Source organism: Amphiura filiformis, chromosome 7 (genome assembly GCF_039555335.1).
Source record: "Amphiura filiformis chromosome 7, Afil_fr2py, whole genome shotgun sequence".
In the NCBI taxonomy this organism is placed as follows: Eukaryota; Metazoa; Echinodermata; class Ophiuroidea; order Amphilepidida; family Amphiuridae; genus Amphiura; species Amphiura filiformis.
Window position 1 is genome coordinate 52653069 of NC_092634.1, and position 17641 is coordinate 52670709.

At 36.3% G+C, this 17641-nt stretch overlaps 1 protein-coding gene across 1 annotated transcript; it reads right to left on the reverse strand.

Annotated features, from left to right (window-relative positions):
• Positions 1 to 14338: 14338 nt before the first annotated feature.
• LOC140157325 (uncharacterized) lies at positions 14339 to 17418 on the reverse strand. Its single transcript, XM_072180468.1, has 3 exons — positions 17226 to 17418; positions 16736 to 16831; positions 14339 to 15715 (listed from the first exon to the last, which is right to left on the reverse strand). Exons 1-3 carry the CDS (start codon positions 17277 to 17279, stop codon positions 15029 to 15031), a joined length of 837 nt encoding a protein of 278 aa, XP_072036569.1. The 5' UTR covers positions 17280 to 17418; the 3' UTR covers positions 14339 to 15028.
• Between the last annotated feature and the right edge of the window lie 223 nt (positions 17419 to 17641).

The following is a 17641-nucleotide window of genomic DNA, read 5'->3' on the forward strand; positions in this document are numbered from 1 at the left end:
CCTGGGCATGAATTGAATTGGATTGGAATTGAAATCATCGTGAGCAATGAAGAATTGAATTGGATTGGAATTGAAATCATGTTGAGTGATGAAGAATGAAGTGGAATTGAAATGAAATTCAGCTTTGATTTCAATTCAGCATTTCAATTCACACGCAGATGTCTAGATCATTCCAAAAAAAAAAGTGCCCTTCCCCGGTTCTGAATTCTGATACACTTCCAGGTCTATTCACACAAGAGACACACATTTAGCACCAAAGATGATATAATGAGACACCCCCCCCTCCCCAACTTGCCAAAGATCTCAAACTTTTGGCAGTTGGCACTACATACATTTAATCATAAAGCCCATATTTTTCTCAAGCTCTTAATTTTTATGTTCAAAAGTCATTGTACATTTGAACAAATTGTGAGAAAACCATTAAAGAAAATGCTTATACAGGGTGATTTAAAATGAACTGTACCCAACTTAACCCATTTTTTATATATATTCGCGGAGATTGTACATATCAAAAAACTATCATAGAAGTGTTCTGTAGTAGAAATTTTGAATTTTGATAATAAGTGGTTTTAGTCAGAAGATATCGTATTTTCAATTTATCATCCTATTTTTAGACCAACACATTCTAAGTTTATCCGTGTTCTCTACCGCAGTAACAAAATTGGTGTGTTTTATAAAAATGTACTTTTCTTCAAAACCATTTGAGGAAAAGACATTATTTTTCACCAATATTAGGAAACATACTATCCTGTTACAGCTTACAAACACAAATTATTAAAATGTCGGTAAGTATTTTATTTTTATTTTTGAATTTGGGTACAGTTCATTTTAAATCACCCTGTATATTTGACAGCTTTTTTCACACTTTTTCAAAAGTACAAGGATTCTGGGTGTAAAATCTTAGGAGGAGCAGGAGACAAGTAGGCCTAGGAGCTATCTAATAGTATCAAAACCTTGATTTTTGACATCTTTGAGGTCAGTGTGGGGACAGGGTCCCATTATCGATCGTACCCCACACCTTAAGTTTAGAAAATAACGTGCATTGTAGACAAGAACTTAAGACAAATATTAGGAAGTCAGTCACCTAAGAACTAAGAAGTTACAAAGTTTCATAAATAAAAATTCCTTTAAAAAAGGAATGGGCGCCCAACTGTTTGGATACTTTTTTTTCTCTTTAAAACAATAATGTAATATTAGCATAGAAAGAAGTCCATTAATTTTGTATTTTAAACAAAGAATATACGCACAACATTTTATCCCGAACATATCAGAAAACAATAATAAAATCAAATCCAAGCAAATTGTGGTTTTATTTCTAAGCTGGGCATACTTTTAAGCAAAACAGTTGCGAAGTAAATCTAGCAAGACCGAAATTAGACGCTCTTTGCAAAGTCAAGCCAAACAAGAGAAATGTGTCTGATTGGGGAAGGTGTTCTGACAATCCAAATATAAACTTAGTCCACCTCAAATGACCTGTAACAATTTGTGATTGACATTACTTAATTCACCTCGGATGACTTTGATCTGACATTCAACCTTTTCGTTCTTACACCAATCATATCCATAACAATTTAACTCTTACAACTTCCTGTCAACTCTCTAATTTAAAACTCTAAATTTCTGTCTGTTTGCCTTTTCTGTCTACAGTTTGTTACAATTATTATGATAAGCAAACATTGCTGAGTAGATAACAGGATTTAGTTATTTACTTAATCCAATCATGGAGGTAGTATAGCTACAACCTTGGCGAAAAATGTTGCCACACCTGAGCGTTAATTGGCCAACATCCTTCCCCGCTCCCCTATTGCAATGTTGAATGTTGATTTGGACAAAATCGTCATCATTTCTACATTACAGTCTCCCAACATTGGAAAATGGGGGGTGGGGGGGGGGTGGGGAAGGGGCAAGTGTAATCTGAATGTGCATTTGCAACTATTATACAAAATAGTACAGAACTATCCCATATTTAGCTTCGATTGCGTGCTTTTAACACCAGAACGTGCTGGTGTGGCCCTGGTGTGGCAACGAATTTCCGCCAGAGTTGTAGTAGGCTTACTACCTCCATGATCCAATCATGACAATAACGTCAATTTTGGTCTTCAGTGTTTTAAAATACAACAATGTAGAACATGTATAATTAATATGTCGTGTTGTTTGCATACAGTTTTCCGCCCAATTGTGCCACCATATTGCAACTTTGGCAATAACCGCTATATAGATTCTATGGTAATTAGCAAACAAAAGCCATCAGTAGAGTCCTCGTTAATTGATCACTATCACTAACTTATCACTATGGACCACAATAGTCTCATCCCAATGGCATAGTCCAATAACCTCAATTACATAATCATAGTGCAAAATTTGACCTCAAGTTGCAGAGTATGACTATGAGTTTGTGTACCCAAATGTTCAAAGGATGAAAGTAGGCCTACAAATGTATTAGGGCTTAAGAACTGTTCCCATGATAGATGAGCATGTTGTGGATCCTAGTGTATGGTAAAATGTCACCGTCTATCGGGTTTCTAAGGCACACGGTAAACTGGTTGAACCCATACAAAGGTCAGGATTTATTTGGTGTTTTTATAAATACTAATTTTGTATTTTAAACAAAGAATATACGCTCACCATTTTATCCTGTGCATATCAGAAAACAATAATAAAATAAAATCCAAGCAAATTGTGGTTTTATTTCTGAGCTGGGCATAATTTTAGCAAAACAATTGCGAAGTCAATCTAGCAAGAGTGAAATTAGAAGCTTTTCACAAAGAATCACAAAGTCATGCCTATATTTTGGCGCCTCCGTAGAGGGCGCCAAAAAGGACCCAGAGGTCAAGGATCACTCGCATTGTTTGAATGTGAAAAGTGAGTTAACATAACAATAAAGTATCTTCTGTTGAAATGCTTTTGTAACAATTAAGTAGTGCACTTGATTTTGACTTTGTGTTGCTGACTCAAGTGTTATAAAATTGGTAGTGAAATTTAAAACATGCACTGGAAAAACAGTGTCTAGATATTAAACACCATTCTAGACACCATCTTGTCCTCGATTTGTAAACATATGTAAATGCTATAAACATGTTTAGTAATTTGATGCCTTGTGTTTAGATATTAAACACTTGATGTTTTGAAGTTTGACATTTGTGTTTAGACTTTAGATTTTACATGTGTTTACAAATCGAGGACAAAAAAATCTCTAGACACAGTTTTTGCAGTGTGCCTTTGGTCAATTAACACAAACTGCATTTCTGTATTGGAATTGGAATTGAATTGGAATTGAAATGAATGCTAAGAATTGAATTGAAATTGATTAGCTGTTGATTTCACTGCATTGGATTGGAATTGAAATGAAATGATTTTGAAATTGAAAAAATGAATTGGAATCGAATTGAATTAATTCTAAAGCAAGGTGGATTGAATTGGAATTGAACAGTAATACTCCAGGTGTAGAAAGAATTGAATTTGAATAGAATTGAAATCAATTTTCTGGAGTGAAATAACAATAGACATGAGAGCACATCAGGCATATCGAATTGCATTCTGAATAATTTTGAAGAATGTCTTTCTGATATCAAATAATTTTCATTTTTTGAAATTCACGATATAATACAAATTTTATGACAAATTATTAAAATTTGATATTTTTCACATTTTTGATATAATAGTACATTTCTCGTAGTAAATTTCATAAATCTAATGATATATTCAAAAAAGTGTATGTAGCTGGGAGATAAACCCGACGATCAATTGAAAATTTTGACCTTTCATATTGAAGATATGGATTTTTTCCCCAAAAGACCTAATTTTTTGGTGTTTTGGGAAAAAATCCATATCTTCAATACGAAAGGTCAAAATTTTCAATTGATCGTCGGCTTTTCATCCCACCTACACACACTTTACGTATAAATCATCAGATTTATAAAGTTTACTTCGAATACTGTTAAATATCAAAAATATCAATTTTTAATCATTTGCCATAAAATGTGTATCACATTGCGAATTTCAAAAATCAAAATTATTTGATATCAGAAGGACATTCTTCGTATTCAGAATGTAATTCGACATGTCTGATGTGCTCTAGGCCTATATCCCACAATAAATACTGCCCAAACGTTCATACCCCATCCCTTAAAATAGCACAACTCTAAAATCCTCCCAAGTTAGGGCCTATTTGGTGGGGGAGCTGGAGTTCTTGAACAAAGACTATTAAAGTAGTGTTTCGCTCAACTGGTACCTCCAACCTTCTCATTCAATGTCATTGGCTTCCAATCCAGGACCGAATTCTTTTTAAACTTCTGCTTTATGTTTTCAAGTGCTCTCAGGGCTGTGCCCCTAATTATCTTTGTGAGCTTCTTTCAGCCTATGCTCCCGGAAGAGAAGGATTGAGATCTTCTTCCGATAAGACTCTACTTATAGGGCACATAGTCTAAACAGACAAAATTACTAGAAAAGGTAAAAAGTTTGATTAAAAAGATAGAATAGAGCAGCTGGTTTATATACCTTCTCTGTCTCTGGCCCGAGGGAATGGAACAAACTCCCTAAAGCCATCAGGGAGTCTCCATCAATTCCAGTTAGAAAGAAACTTTATGTGTGTATGTATGCCTAAGCCTCTGTAGTACTAGGCTATATATGTGATGCGATCATTGCGATCAAGCAAAATCAGTCGGAACTCGAAAATATTGATTTTGAGATATAGCCAAATATAAAAGGAAATATTTCCTTTTGTTTTGTGAACTCTTTAATTGCTCATATCTTTGGAACTGGTTGTTTTTAGCTTTGTAAATGCTTTTAACTATCCTATATGAGAAACTGAAAATTTAATATTTCCCTCATTCTACAAAATCCGGTGCCTTTTTCCCATTGTTCCGTTCACAAACACTTTGTCGAGCATTTAGGGCATCGAACCCGGGGCATCGAATATGTTGTTTTTCTGGTCGAACTTAACGCGTGATCTGCACGGATGGACCGTGAAGAGTTTGTTTTCAGAGGCATTAAGCCTTGTGTCGTGTCACATTAGTGACATTACTCTGGTATATCTTTACATTTTTAAAGTTTAAATGACATTTGACGATTGGAATGGATGTGTTTGTAACTCTAGCTTATTCTATTTTCAATATCATTTTGTTTCCTAAAATTCTCAGACTCCAATGCCAGAAATGGTTAGTGACATTGGACTTAATGTCTTTTGGAACATTTTTTTTTAAATATTTATGTTTTCTTCTTCACACGTGGGAGGTTCAAGAGATTTGCAATTTTTTTAAGATAACCAAAATATTCCACAAAGCAGCCTAGTATGTCAGCCTTTGGACTTAATGCATTTTGGATTTAAACTCTTCGTAGTTGTTTTCAATCCATGTTTCGAAAAAAAAAAAAAACCTCACAGGACACATTGCAAGTTTGACAGGGAAGTGCAGGGACCAACTGAATACGATAGGCCTACCCAGCCACTGTAGTTGTTCTCCTCAAAATAAATTTTACTTCAAATTTAACTGACATGACAGTAATAAGTCGTAGATAGTCGGAACTATATATATTTTTACTCCTTGTGACAAGATGGATAGTTTGATGCCTTTTACATTAATCCAATCATCAGTTTCATTTTTGACCCATATGTCTCAATGCAATTAGACTGCTCTGCATTCCCTTTTTGATAAACAATTCATACCATTCCATGCATAAAACACAACACATCTCCACAGTTTTTCTCATGGATTGGTGGATTTTCTTTGGTCAGAAGGATTAGTGGGGTGATCAATTAAAATGGTCTACTACAGTAGACTACAATGCAATAATAGATTCACCTCCCTCCTGGAGTTAGCCCCCACTTTTGGAGGAACAATATTATAGGAGCTCATTTTATTATAGAAACCTAAATTTTGACCCTACTATAACAAACTTGAGCTGCATTCATAATGATGTTCATGTGGTGGTGTGCGCCCTTAAGTATAATAGTACCATGAAATGCTTTTGCAAGTTGATTTTAAATTTTAATATCAAAATTATAGTATGTATCGCACGGAATGCTACCTCAAACTTAGTAGAAGAACATAAGCTGGGACAATAGTGTTGTATTAATATTAATATATTGTAGTCTCAATCAAAAATCACGTCAAATCACCCTAAGCTGTGACAAAAGCTTTAATATAACTTAAACAGCGCCACTCTTATTATTTTCATCATGCATAAATACGTAATCAATAGAGGGCCTATGTTCGCAAATTTTATAGAGTCCAGGGCGAGCCTCAGCACCACCTTTTCAAAGTGTGCCCTTTTAATAAATTTGCAAACATTTAAAAATGCGTAGGGCCTATCTAAAACGTTATCAACGTGTTTTGCTTTTGGAAAAAGTTTTATATCGGGTATATAAAGGTCATTATTACCAGGCGGCATAGGAAGCGCAACACGTGACGTACGAGGCTGGCGAAGATAGCGCCATTCAAAAATCAAAATACCGGGTTAGCAATTACAAATGGAAAATTAACATACTTGCAGTGGGGTACTTTGTCGAACCCCGACGGTTTTAGAGTAAGATAATTTTGCTTTGACACCACATAACAAATTTAGAATTGTTTGTGAAGATTTCATGATTATGTGTTCATCCAATGGCGACCTCAAAATTGGCGATATCGCTTCCATCACCGCCTGATTAGGCCTACTACATAAGAACGTTTTGTAATGTACAACAAAGAATCTTTCAGTTCACGGATCAGGTGTGTAATTCTAACTTTCAATTTTCATATCTAACCTACCCTGCACTGATTTTACAAAAACTAAGTTTTAAGGCAAAATGATACCTATAGGCCTACATCCTGACTCTGGAAAATAATTTAACAAAAACTTCATTTTGCATTTAGATTTTATTTTTAAGCCACCTACAGGTAACAAATTAGCCTTCTAATTTTATTCATGGTGTGCAGTCCCTACAGGTCCAGGTTGACACATTCTATGCCTATATATCACACCCATGGGCAGGTGTATTTAATGAAGTTTATATAACTCACCAGTAAGAAACTCTAGAAATATAAGCTTTCTAAAGAAATATACTCATACCATGCAGATAAGGCCAAAATAAGGCCTTGATATAAGATGCTTACTCATACATGGACACTTATTTTAGCTTATTTTAATAGGTCTATATACTTTTATCCAATGTATAATTTGAAAAGATAAGCAATGTATTCGGATTACTAGCATATCTCATGGAGATTTTCTTATACCCTGCTCAAGTATCCTGCCAGTAAGTTTCAGCATTTCCATGGTTTCAGTTATGAAAGGGGTTATATGCATATCTCAATTTGACTTTTGGCCTTTTGGGGATTTCGGCCTAAGCGATTTGTTCAGTAAAAAAAAGGGTTATAAAAACTTACAACTTGGCAAATTCCACAAAAAGATCCTGGCTACGCACGGGTTTCGCATGCGAATTACCAAGGACCTGTACCAAACCAAATTTAGCCTACGTCCCTTTCAGAAAATGATTGACACAACAACGCACATATTAAACACCTACGATAAAATGTACATAATGTTAAAACAACTTTCAAATAAAACATTAAAAGTCTATTAAAGTCGAATAAACAAAATACCATTGTAGGTTAGTCAACTATACATGTGCAACACAAAAGCTGTATTTTGTAACACAATAATGGAATGGATTGGTTAGAATGTAAACTTTTAATCTATAGGGCACTAATGTATTTGATCAAATTAAATCTTATCCGCACACATTTTAACCAGGTAGAACATGTATAAATGCTGAACTATATAAAAGCGTGCCTTTTACTTTTACCTGTATAAAAACTTTTGTTTGTTTATATTTCTTCATAGTGTTTTGTGCTTTAAGTTTTTAGTTTGAAATAAAGCATGAATGGGAAATTGACTTTTTGTTTGAAAGTTTTAAAAACTTATATAAGATGTAATTGAAGTGTTTGAATTTATAAACTCGCTAATGGATTTTTCGCTCTTGACAAATTAATACGCGTGTTTTCAGAACAGATTACATTTAAGTTAATTTGTGACTATTTTTGCATTTTTCTTAAAAAATAATAACACACTGGTAATAAAAGTTAAGTATATTATTGGGGCAAGGAATCCAATTACTACACTGAAATTTCAGTGACTCAAGACAAGCGGTTCAGTATATATGATAGGAAACGAGGTACATCCTAGCGGTACCTTATTTCTGATCATAAATAACAAATCGCTTGTCTTGGGCCGAAGGGGGTCACTCACTACTTGACTTGCTACGCACCCGTGTCCAAGAAAAGCGTCTAAAAGGGTATGTTTTTCACCACACAGCGGCGTCGACGTCTTTTTGAAAAAGGGGTACTTTTTTAGAAGGCATCGCCATTTAGGGGTCCTTTTTCAGCCAAATCCTTAGACGTTTAGGGTTAGTAATTAGTAATATTATTGTTTGAGTGAGCTTGCACTAATATGATAAAAATCACCACTTTTTAATTGATTCTTGTTACTTTTGTGCATGTTTGCTTCAGTATCTATATGTCTGCAACATCAAAAAGACACCTTGGGTATCAAATTAGCTCATTCCCCTGTTTACACCACTTAGGGTATCAATATAGATATTTCCAAGTTGAAGCCATTTAGGGTATGGTTTTTGCATGTGCTACGCCATTTAGGGTAGGATTTTGCATGTGTTTCGCCATTAAGGGGTGCAATTTGGTTATGTGAAAATTCGCCATTAAGGGTGCATTTCAGAAGTGTTCGGACGCGGGTGGGAGGAACTTTTGTGTGAGAGTGACCCCCCCCCCCCCGGGGTCTTGGGTCACTGAAATTCCAGTGAAGTTTCCTTGCCCCTATAATAGACATAACTTTTGTTACCACTGTGTTATTAGTTTGTGAGAAAAATGCAAAAATAGACACAAATTTATCGAGGGGTGTAGTACCCCTTAAGTTTAGGGAGTGTTCTGAAATACGGGGGGCAGTACAGGGCCCAAGACGTTTTTAACCGCACTTAAAGGGGTTCAAATCCCAGTGGGCACACTGGCTGAAAATTGACGTCTGTTGCAGGATGGTTGTATATGAAAGTTTTTTCCCGGAGTTTTTTGACGTAAATTGGTTGGTTATGCGCAAAAAATGCACAGGGAAATTTGTGGGCCCACAATTTTGGGGGCCCTGGGCCCAATAATCCGGCCCTGACTGTGTTACTGCCCTCTGTTTGAGCAATTACTTGTGCACTATAAAAATTCATTAACAAACTTCATTTGGGTCTAATAACAGCTTAGACTAGCTATATTGCTTGTGACTTTGGGAGGGGGGGGGGCAATGGTGCCTGCCACAAATTGGGGCCAATGGTACTTTTCCATAGCCACCAGAATTATTGGGGGGCTGGCTGGCCTACCCAGCCACTGTAGTTGTTCTCCTCAAAATAAATTTTACTTCAAATTTAACTGACATGACAGTAATAAGTCGTAGATAGTCGGAACTATATATATTTTTACTCCTTGTGACAAGATGGATAGTTTGATGCCTTTTACATTAATCCAATCATCAGTTTCATTTTTGACCCATAGGCCTATGTCTCAATGCAATTAGACTGCTCTGCATTCCCTTTTTGATAAACAATTCATACCATTCCATGCATAAAACACAACACATCTCCACAGTTTTTCTCATGGATTGGTGGATTTTCTTTGGTCAGAAGGATTAGTGGGGTGATCAATTAAAATGGTCTACTACAGTAGACTACAATGCAATAATAGATTCACCTCCCTCCTGGAGTTAGCCCCCACTTTTTGGAGGAACAATATTATAGGAGCTCATTTTATTATAGAAACCTAAATTTTGACCCTACTATAACAAACTTGAGCTGCATTCATAATGATGTTCATGTGGTGGTGTGCGCCCTTAAGTATAATAGTACCATGAAATGCTTTTGCAAGTTGATTTTAAATTTTAATATCAAAATTATAGTATGTATCGCACGGAATGCTACCTCAAACTTAGTAGAAGAACATAAGCTGGGACAATAGTGTTGTATTAATATTAATATATTGTAGTCTCAATCAAAAATCACGTCAAATCACCCTAAGCTGTGACAAAAGCTTTAATATAACATAAACAGCGCCACTCTTATTATTTTCATCATGCATAAATACGTAATCAATAGAGGGCCTATGTTCGCAAATTTTATAGAGCCCAGCAGACTGGAGCCCAGGGCGAGCCTCAGCACCACCTTTTCAAAGTGTGCCCTTTTAATAAATTTGCAAACATTTAAAAATGCGTAGGGCCTATCTAAAACGTTATCAACGTGTTTTGCTTTTGGAAAAAGTTTTATATCGGGTATATAAAGGTCATTATTACCAGGCGGCATAGGAAGCGCAACACGTGACGTACGAGGCTGGCGAAGATAGCGCCATTCAAAAATCAAAATACCGGGTTAGCAATTACAAATGGAAAATTAACATACTTGCAGTGGGGTACTTTGTCGAACCCCGACGGTTTTAGAGTAAGATAATTTTGCTTTGACACCACATAACAAATTTAGAATTGTTTGTGAAGATTTCATGATTATGTGTTCATCCAATGGCGACCTCAAAATTGGCGATATCGCTTCCATCACCGCCTGATTAGGCCTACTACATAAGAACGTTTTGTAATGTACAACAAAGAATCTTTCAGTTCACGGATCAGGTGTGTAATTCTAACTTTCAATTTTCATATCTAACCTACCCTGCACTGATTTTACAAAAACTAAGTTTTAAGGCAAAATGATACCTATAGGCCTACATCCTGACTCTGGAAAATAATTTAACAAAAACTTCATTTTGCATTTAGATTTTATTTTTAAGCCACCTACAGGTAACAAATTAGCCTTCTAATTTTATTCATGGTGTGCAGTCCCTACAGGTCCAGGTTGACACATTCTATGCCTATATATCACACCCATGGGCAGGTGTATTTAATGAAGTTTATATAACTCACCAGTAAGAAACTCTAGAAATATAAGCTTTCTAAAGAAATATACTCATACCATGCAGATAAGGCCAAAATAAGGCCTTGATATAAGATGCTTACTCATACATGGACACTTATTTTAGCTTATTTTAATAGGTCTATATACTTTTATCCAATGTATAATTTGAAAAGATAAGCAATGTATTCGGATTACTAGCATATCTCATGCAGATTTTCTTATACCCTGCTCAAGTATCCTGCCAGTAAGTTTCAGCATTTCCATGGTTTCAGTTATGAAAGGGGTTATATGCATATCTCAATTTGACTTTTGGCCTTTTGGGGATTTCGGCCTAAGCGATTTGTTCAGTAAAAAAAAGGGTTATAAAAACTTACAACTTGGCAAATTCCACAAAAAGATCCTGGCTACGCACGGGTTTCGCATGCGAATTACCAAGGACCTGTACCAAACCAAATTTAGCCTACGTCCCTTTCAGAAAATGATTGACACAACAACGCACATATTAAACACCTACGATAAAATGTACATAATGTTAAAACAACTTTCAAATAAAACATTAAAAGTCTATTAAAGTCGAATAAACAAAATACCATTGTAGGTTAGTCAACTATACATGTGCAACACAAAAGCTGTATTTTGTAACACAATAATGGAATGGATTGGTTAGAATGTAAACTTTTAATCTATAGGGCACTAATGTATTTGATCAAATTAAATCTTATCCGCACACATTTTAACCAGGTAGAACATGTATAAATGCTGAACTATATAAAAGCGTGCCTTTTACTTTTACCTGTATAAAAACTTTTGTTTGTTTATATTTCTTCATAGTGTTTTGTGCTTTAAGTTTTTAGTTTGAAATAAAGCATGAATGGGAAATTGACTTTTTGTTTGAAAGTTTTTGAAAACTTATATAAGATGTAATTGAAGTGTTTGAATTTATAAACTCGCTAATGGATTTTTCGCTCTTGACAAATTAATACGCGTGTTTTCAGAACAGATTACATTTAAGTTAATTTGTGACTATTTTTGCATTTTTCTCAAAAAATAATAACACACTGGTATTAAATAAAAGTTAAGTATATTATTGGGGCAAGGAATCCAATTACTACACTGAAATTTCAGTGACTCAAGACAAGCGGTTCAGTATATATGATAGGAAACGAGGTACATCCTAGCGGTACCTTATTTCTGATCATAAATAACAAATCGCTTGTCTTGGGCCTGGGGGGTCACTCACTTCTTGACTTGCTACGCACCCGTGTCCAAGAAAAGCGTCTAAAAGGGTATGTTTTTCACCACACAGCGGCGTCGACGTCTTTTTGAAAAAGGGGTACTTTTTTAGAAGGCATCGCCATTTAGGGGTCCTTTTTCAGCCAAATCCTTAGACGTTTAGGGTTAGTAATCGGGGTTAGTAATATTATTGTTTGAGTGAGCTTGCACTAATATGATAAAAATCACCACTTTTTAATTGATTCTTGTTACTTTTGTGCATGTTTGCTTCAGTATCTATATGTCTGCAACATCAAAAAGACACCTTGGGTATCAAATTAGCTCATTCCCCTGTTTACACCACTTAGGGTATCAATATAGATATTTCCAAGTTGAAGCCATTTAGGGTATGGTTTTTGCATGTGCTACGCCATTTAGGGTAGGATTTTGCATGTGTTTCGCCATTAAGGGGTGCAATTTGGTTATGTGAAAATTCGCCATTAAGGGTGCATTTCAGAAGTGTTCGGACGCGGGTGGGAGGCACTTTTGTGTGAGAGTGACCCCCCCGGGGTCTTGGGTCACTGAAATTCCAGTGAAGTTTCCTTGCCCCTATAATAGACATAACTTTTGTTACCACTGTGTTATTAGTTTGTGAGAAAAATGCAAAAATAGACACAAATTTATCGAGGGGTGTAGTACCCCCTTAAGTTTAGGGAGTGTTCTGAAATACTGGGGGCAGTACAGGGCCCAAGACGTTTTTAACCGCACTTAAAGGGGTTCAAATCCCAGTGGGCACACTGGCTGAAAATTGACGTCTGTTGCAGGATGGTTGTATATGAAAGTTTTTTCCCGGAGTTTTTTGACGTAAATTGGTTGGTTATGCGCAAAAAATGCACAGGGAAATTTGTGGGCCCACAATTTTGGGGGCCCTGGGCCCAATAATCCGGCCCTGACTGTGTTACTGCCCTCTGTTTGAGCAATTACTTGTGCACTATAAAAATTCATTAACAAACTTCATTTGGGTCTAATAACAGCTTAGACTAGCTATATTGCTTGTGACTTTGGGAGGGGGGGGGGGGGCAATGGTGCCTGCCACAAATTGGGGCCAATGGTACTTTTCCATAGCCACCAGAATTATTGGGGGGGGCTGGCTGGTTCTGGAGCCACTGACTAATTTTGTAGGTTTTAGCCCATTTTCGTCAAAGTTTCCTCTTAAAACTTTGCTTGCCCACCCCCCCCTCAGAAAAAGTGCTGGCTAGGCCACACTGTTCAGGGCCACCGTTTGGCCTTTAAAAATGTACGTCAACTCCATAGAAAACAGTGTAGGCCTGATCTCATGCTCTACGGGGGGGGGGGGGGGCAATGGTGCCTGACCCCAAATTTGGCCCAAAGATATACTTTTCCATAGGCACCAAAATTATTGGGGGCTGCCCGGTTCCGGAGCCACCGACTAATTTTGTACGTTTTAGCCCATTTTGTCAAAGTTTCCACTTCTGAACACTTTGCTTGCCCCCCCCCCCTCTCAGAAAAAAAGTACTGGGCTACGCCACTGTTAAAGTTCAGGGCCACGATTCGTATGTCAACCCCATATAAATTGAACAGCGTAGGCCTGATCTCATGCTCTACGAGAAAATTTAAGATAAATTTTTAGGGCCCCCTTCAGAGGTATATAAAATTTTCAGGCCTCCCTTTTCATCAGCCCCCTTTACAACTTTGCACTTTTTGACATTTCTGAGGGTGAAATATATTATGCAAAATAACTTCAATCACCATGTTCCATGAACGGGCAGATCTTGGCTTTTGAACAAAACGGGCCGGTCGCGGGGAGGACTCTGGATTTCAAGTTTGGTCAAAATGACACTTTTTTTAAGGGAAACGCGAACGGTTCTCTCTGGGGTGAACAAAACCTGCCTGGTTATCAAATTAATCAGTGACAAATGACAAGGTTATCTCTGAATTTGACAGGTGCTAATTGATGTTTGAATGTTATTGCATCAATTAGCACCTGTCGAATCTAGAAATCCTCACCGTTTAATTTGATAACCAGGCAGATTTGGTTCACCACAGAAGAACTGCTCCGACGGGGCTTCTTCTTTAAAACACACACGTGATGATATAGAATACGTATAACAGGCATATGTTTCAATTTTCAACATAATATTTTAATATTTCAACATTCAACACAAATTCAACAAACATAATATTGCAATACAAAATATCGTCCTGCGATAACATAAATCTCTGTATCAAAAATAGTTTTGAAGTAAAAACATTAATATCCTTTAGTATGAAAATACTTTTTAGTAGGCAAATGTCGTGTTTTTGATTTTGGTTACTGAAATGTAATTAACTTAGAAAAAGTAGCCTTTTAGCTCGATTTGGTTGGAAAGTGCATGAAAAATTAATAATTATTTGCTATTTCATGCATGAACAGAAAAATTTAACTCATTTAAAAAAGAGAAAAAGAATGCTACAAATTTAATTTCCAACTCGGACATAGCACGTTACCCTCTGAAAAGGTATACTCAAAAGAAATACTCCGTTATCGTGGTATAACGGTTACTTGGTGTATTAGAATTTCAAAACCTCTTCTTTGCAACAGCAAAGTATTTATAGGTATATGAACACATAATAGCAAAATCTTGATTTCCTTTCACTTGTATAAATCTGTAACATTTGTCTTTAACATGCATTGGTAATCATATAAAGTTTTGATGTAATATCAGTAAAGTTGGTTACTTGTAAGTTATCCAAATACGAGTTCACAAAGTTCACGTTTTTCAGCAAGTTCAAGACATCCATTCAAGAAGAAATGTTCAATAAATCCGACTGCCAGCAGTCTTTTCTTCAGTTTTGTGCAAAGTTAGTTCATTGTGTAAAGTTCACTGTTCACCATGGACGCCAAACTGGTTCTTGTACTTGGATGGGACGTTGGACAGGTACTTGCATCTGGACTGCTGAGTATGTTGATGGTAGGCGTGTCTGTTGAGGTACTGAAGCCTTGATTGCAGATGAAGAGTAGTATTGATGTACTGGAGTCTCGTAGAGATCTTCAACTGGACTTTGTGGAGGGGTTGGATATAATTCCGATGATTTGGTACTCGATGCGGGGGACACGGTTGTGGGGTAAGAAGAGTCAGCTGGGATGACGACAACAAGATTGTTCTGTGGGATAGCATGTCCATGCATTGGGGGCACACGTTGTTCCACTACTGGAGACTGATGGGACTGCACTCTGTATCCGTATGGGGAGTGACGATGATGGTGGACGGGTTCTTGATGATAATGATGAGGGGAAGGGACACGGGGTTCAGCAGCAACTGGGGTAGGGTCTGGCATGGTGCTGCATTTGTCGGCCAGGTGGTTCAAGATTCGTAGACGTGTGTCCAACTCGATGGTCTCACAGTTGCTGAGGAATCGAGAGACTTCACTGAGGCATTCGCTGAAGCCAGCATGGAATTGGCTAACGTTGGTTGGGCTGTTTGAGCCGCTGCCTGATTGCTTCTGGAGATCTTGGATGTGTCGAACGGTCATCTCAAGAATATCTGCTTTCTCGAGTTTAGGGTGGCGTTCAATCTGTGATAAGAGAAAATAAAAGAGAGAAAATTGATTAGTGAACATGAAAATTTGTATTAAATAGACATAAGTGAACTTGGAATATTCGAGTTTAAAAAAAAGGCAAAGAAAAGTAAAAAAATTGCGGTTGGTAAATACCAATGTCATGGGAAAATGCCAAAACTGTTTCAAGTCAATTTACATCACCAAATAAAAGTCAATTTACAAAATAACCGCATAATTTAGACTATTTTGAATAGAATTACACCTCTATTATTAATTTGGCATTCATTGATTACACTATTAAGCTCAAACAATACACGACCGTGATTTCGCGCCATGGTTACAATATAACATCTTTCAATGGGTAAATATTGGTTATTGTATGGACCGTGGGAGCGCATGTTGTTTTTCAATACCAAGCCCTCCGGGGGGACTTGAAATTTGTTTGACGGCTCATTAATTCGCACGCTCTGTTACACGGCTATTTAGCAATTTTGCTAAATGTTCCCATGGCTTGAGAAAGTGTGGGTTAGGCCGTGTAAAATTAATATTTTGGTTCTCGTCCCTCCTCCTCAATTTCTGGGATTTGTCAGATTTTTTTTTTTTTTTTAGATTTTTCAATTTTTTCAGACTTTGGAATGATTTATGAAATTTTCATACATATAAATAAGTTTATTAGAGAACAAGCATCACTTCCAAGTCTTTTGTGGTACTCTAGGGGTTTATCCTCAGAATCTCACATTTGAAAAAAAAAAAAAAAAAAAGGGCCTCATCGTTTCCTCGAGCACTGTTGGAGAAGACCGAAAACTACTGACAATGCTAATTTTACATTGAAAAAAAAAAAAAAAAAAAAAAAAAAAAACACCTCCCTCCCTCATCAATTCATGAAAATCCTCTGGACGAGAACCAAAACATTAATTTTATACGGCCTTAGCGAGGTGCCGATGCAAAACGACCCTCCCACACTTTCAGATAAATAGTTAAAACAAAATATGAGAATTTTCAATGAAATAAAAAGAGTTTTTAATCAAAACCTACCTCTTTGCGAAGAGTTGGAAATACGAGGGATTTGAGCTGGAGCAGGCTGTCATTGATGCGAGCTCTTCTTTTACGTTCCATAATGTGTTTGGAGGTCTGAAAAATATGAAAAGAAAATATACAAATTAGTAATCAAAGTGATAAAACAACAATAGTGTACAAGGTTAAACAATTAAATAAAAATATAGTTTTAAATTTATAAAGCAAAAATAAAAGATAGTCAATTTGAGTGCACACATGATTTAAAAAAAATGCAATTAATAAATGTCAAAATATTCATAAATATCTTGGCTTTTAAATTGAATAATAAAATGCATTAAATAAACAATTTTAAATAAGTCATTATTATGCATTTCCTGGGTAAAATTGTGCAATTGCCAAAATATAGGCCTATAAATAATTTAAAAAAAAACCATAACTACAAAAAAGCAATAAAACATAACATTTGAAAAGCAAATAACACATTTTATTTTAAGAAAATGGTCCTCACCTTAGGCTTAGCATCAGCTACACCATGCAGAGTTGAAGTCATCATAGTATTCATGGTAAATAATTCCAAATAATATAAGTTGTAATAGTAGAAATCAAATAATTGTAGTATATCACAGAGCTGAGATGAGATGTTGCTTGCACGAGAGTGTAGTAAATTATGACAAACTTTCCCACGGATTTCGCCTTATATGCATCGTCGCGTGGCTTGTCAATACATCAGTCAATCTTCAATGGGCTATCCATGCGTATAATCCTCCACAAGTTAACTTATGCCGGCACGCGAGCATTGTACACCATACAGTCCCATTGTCCCATAGCCGGCTCATGCCAGCACGCGATTGGCTGACTCCACTGATTGCGATGTAAACATTGATTCCAATTGGCTAACGGGGGTCAAGTCACCGTTTGAGTTTA

What these genes read in the sequence shown, in the direction of transcription:
- LOC140157325 (XM_072180468.1), bottom strand. Translation starts at nt 17,279, where the DNA reads ATGAATACTATGATGACTTCAACTCTGCATGGTGTAGCTGATGCTAAG. An exon ending in TAGCTGATGCTAAGCCTAAG is followed by an intron (nt 16,832 to 17,225) that starts GTGAGGACCATT and finishes CATATTTTTCAG; the next exon opens with ACCTCCAAACACATTATGGA. An exon ending in TTCCAACTCTTCGCAAAGAG is followed by an intron (nt 15,716 to 16,735) that starts GTAGGTTTTGAT and finishes CTCTTATCACAG; the next exon opens with ATTGAACGCCACCCTAAACT.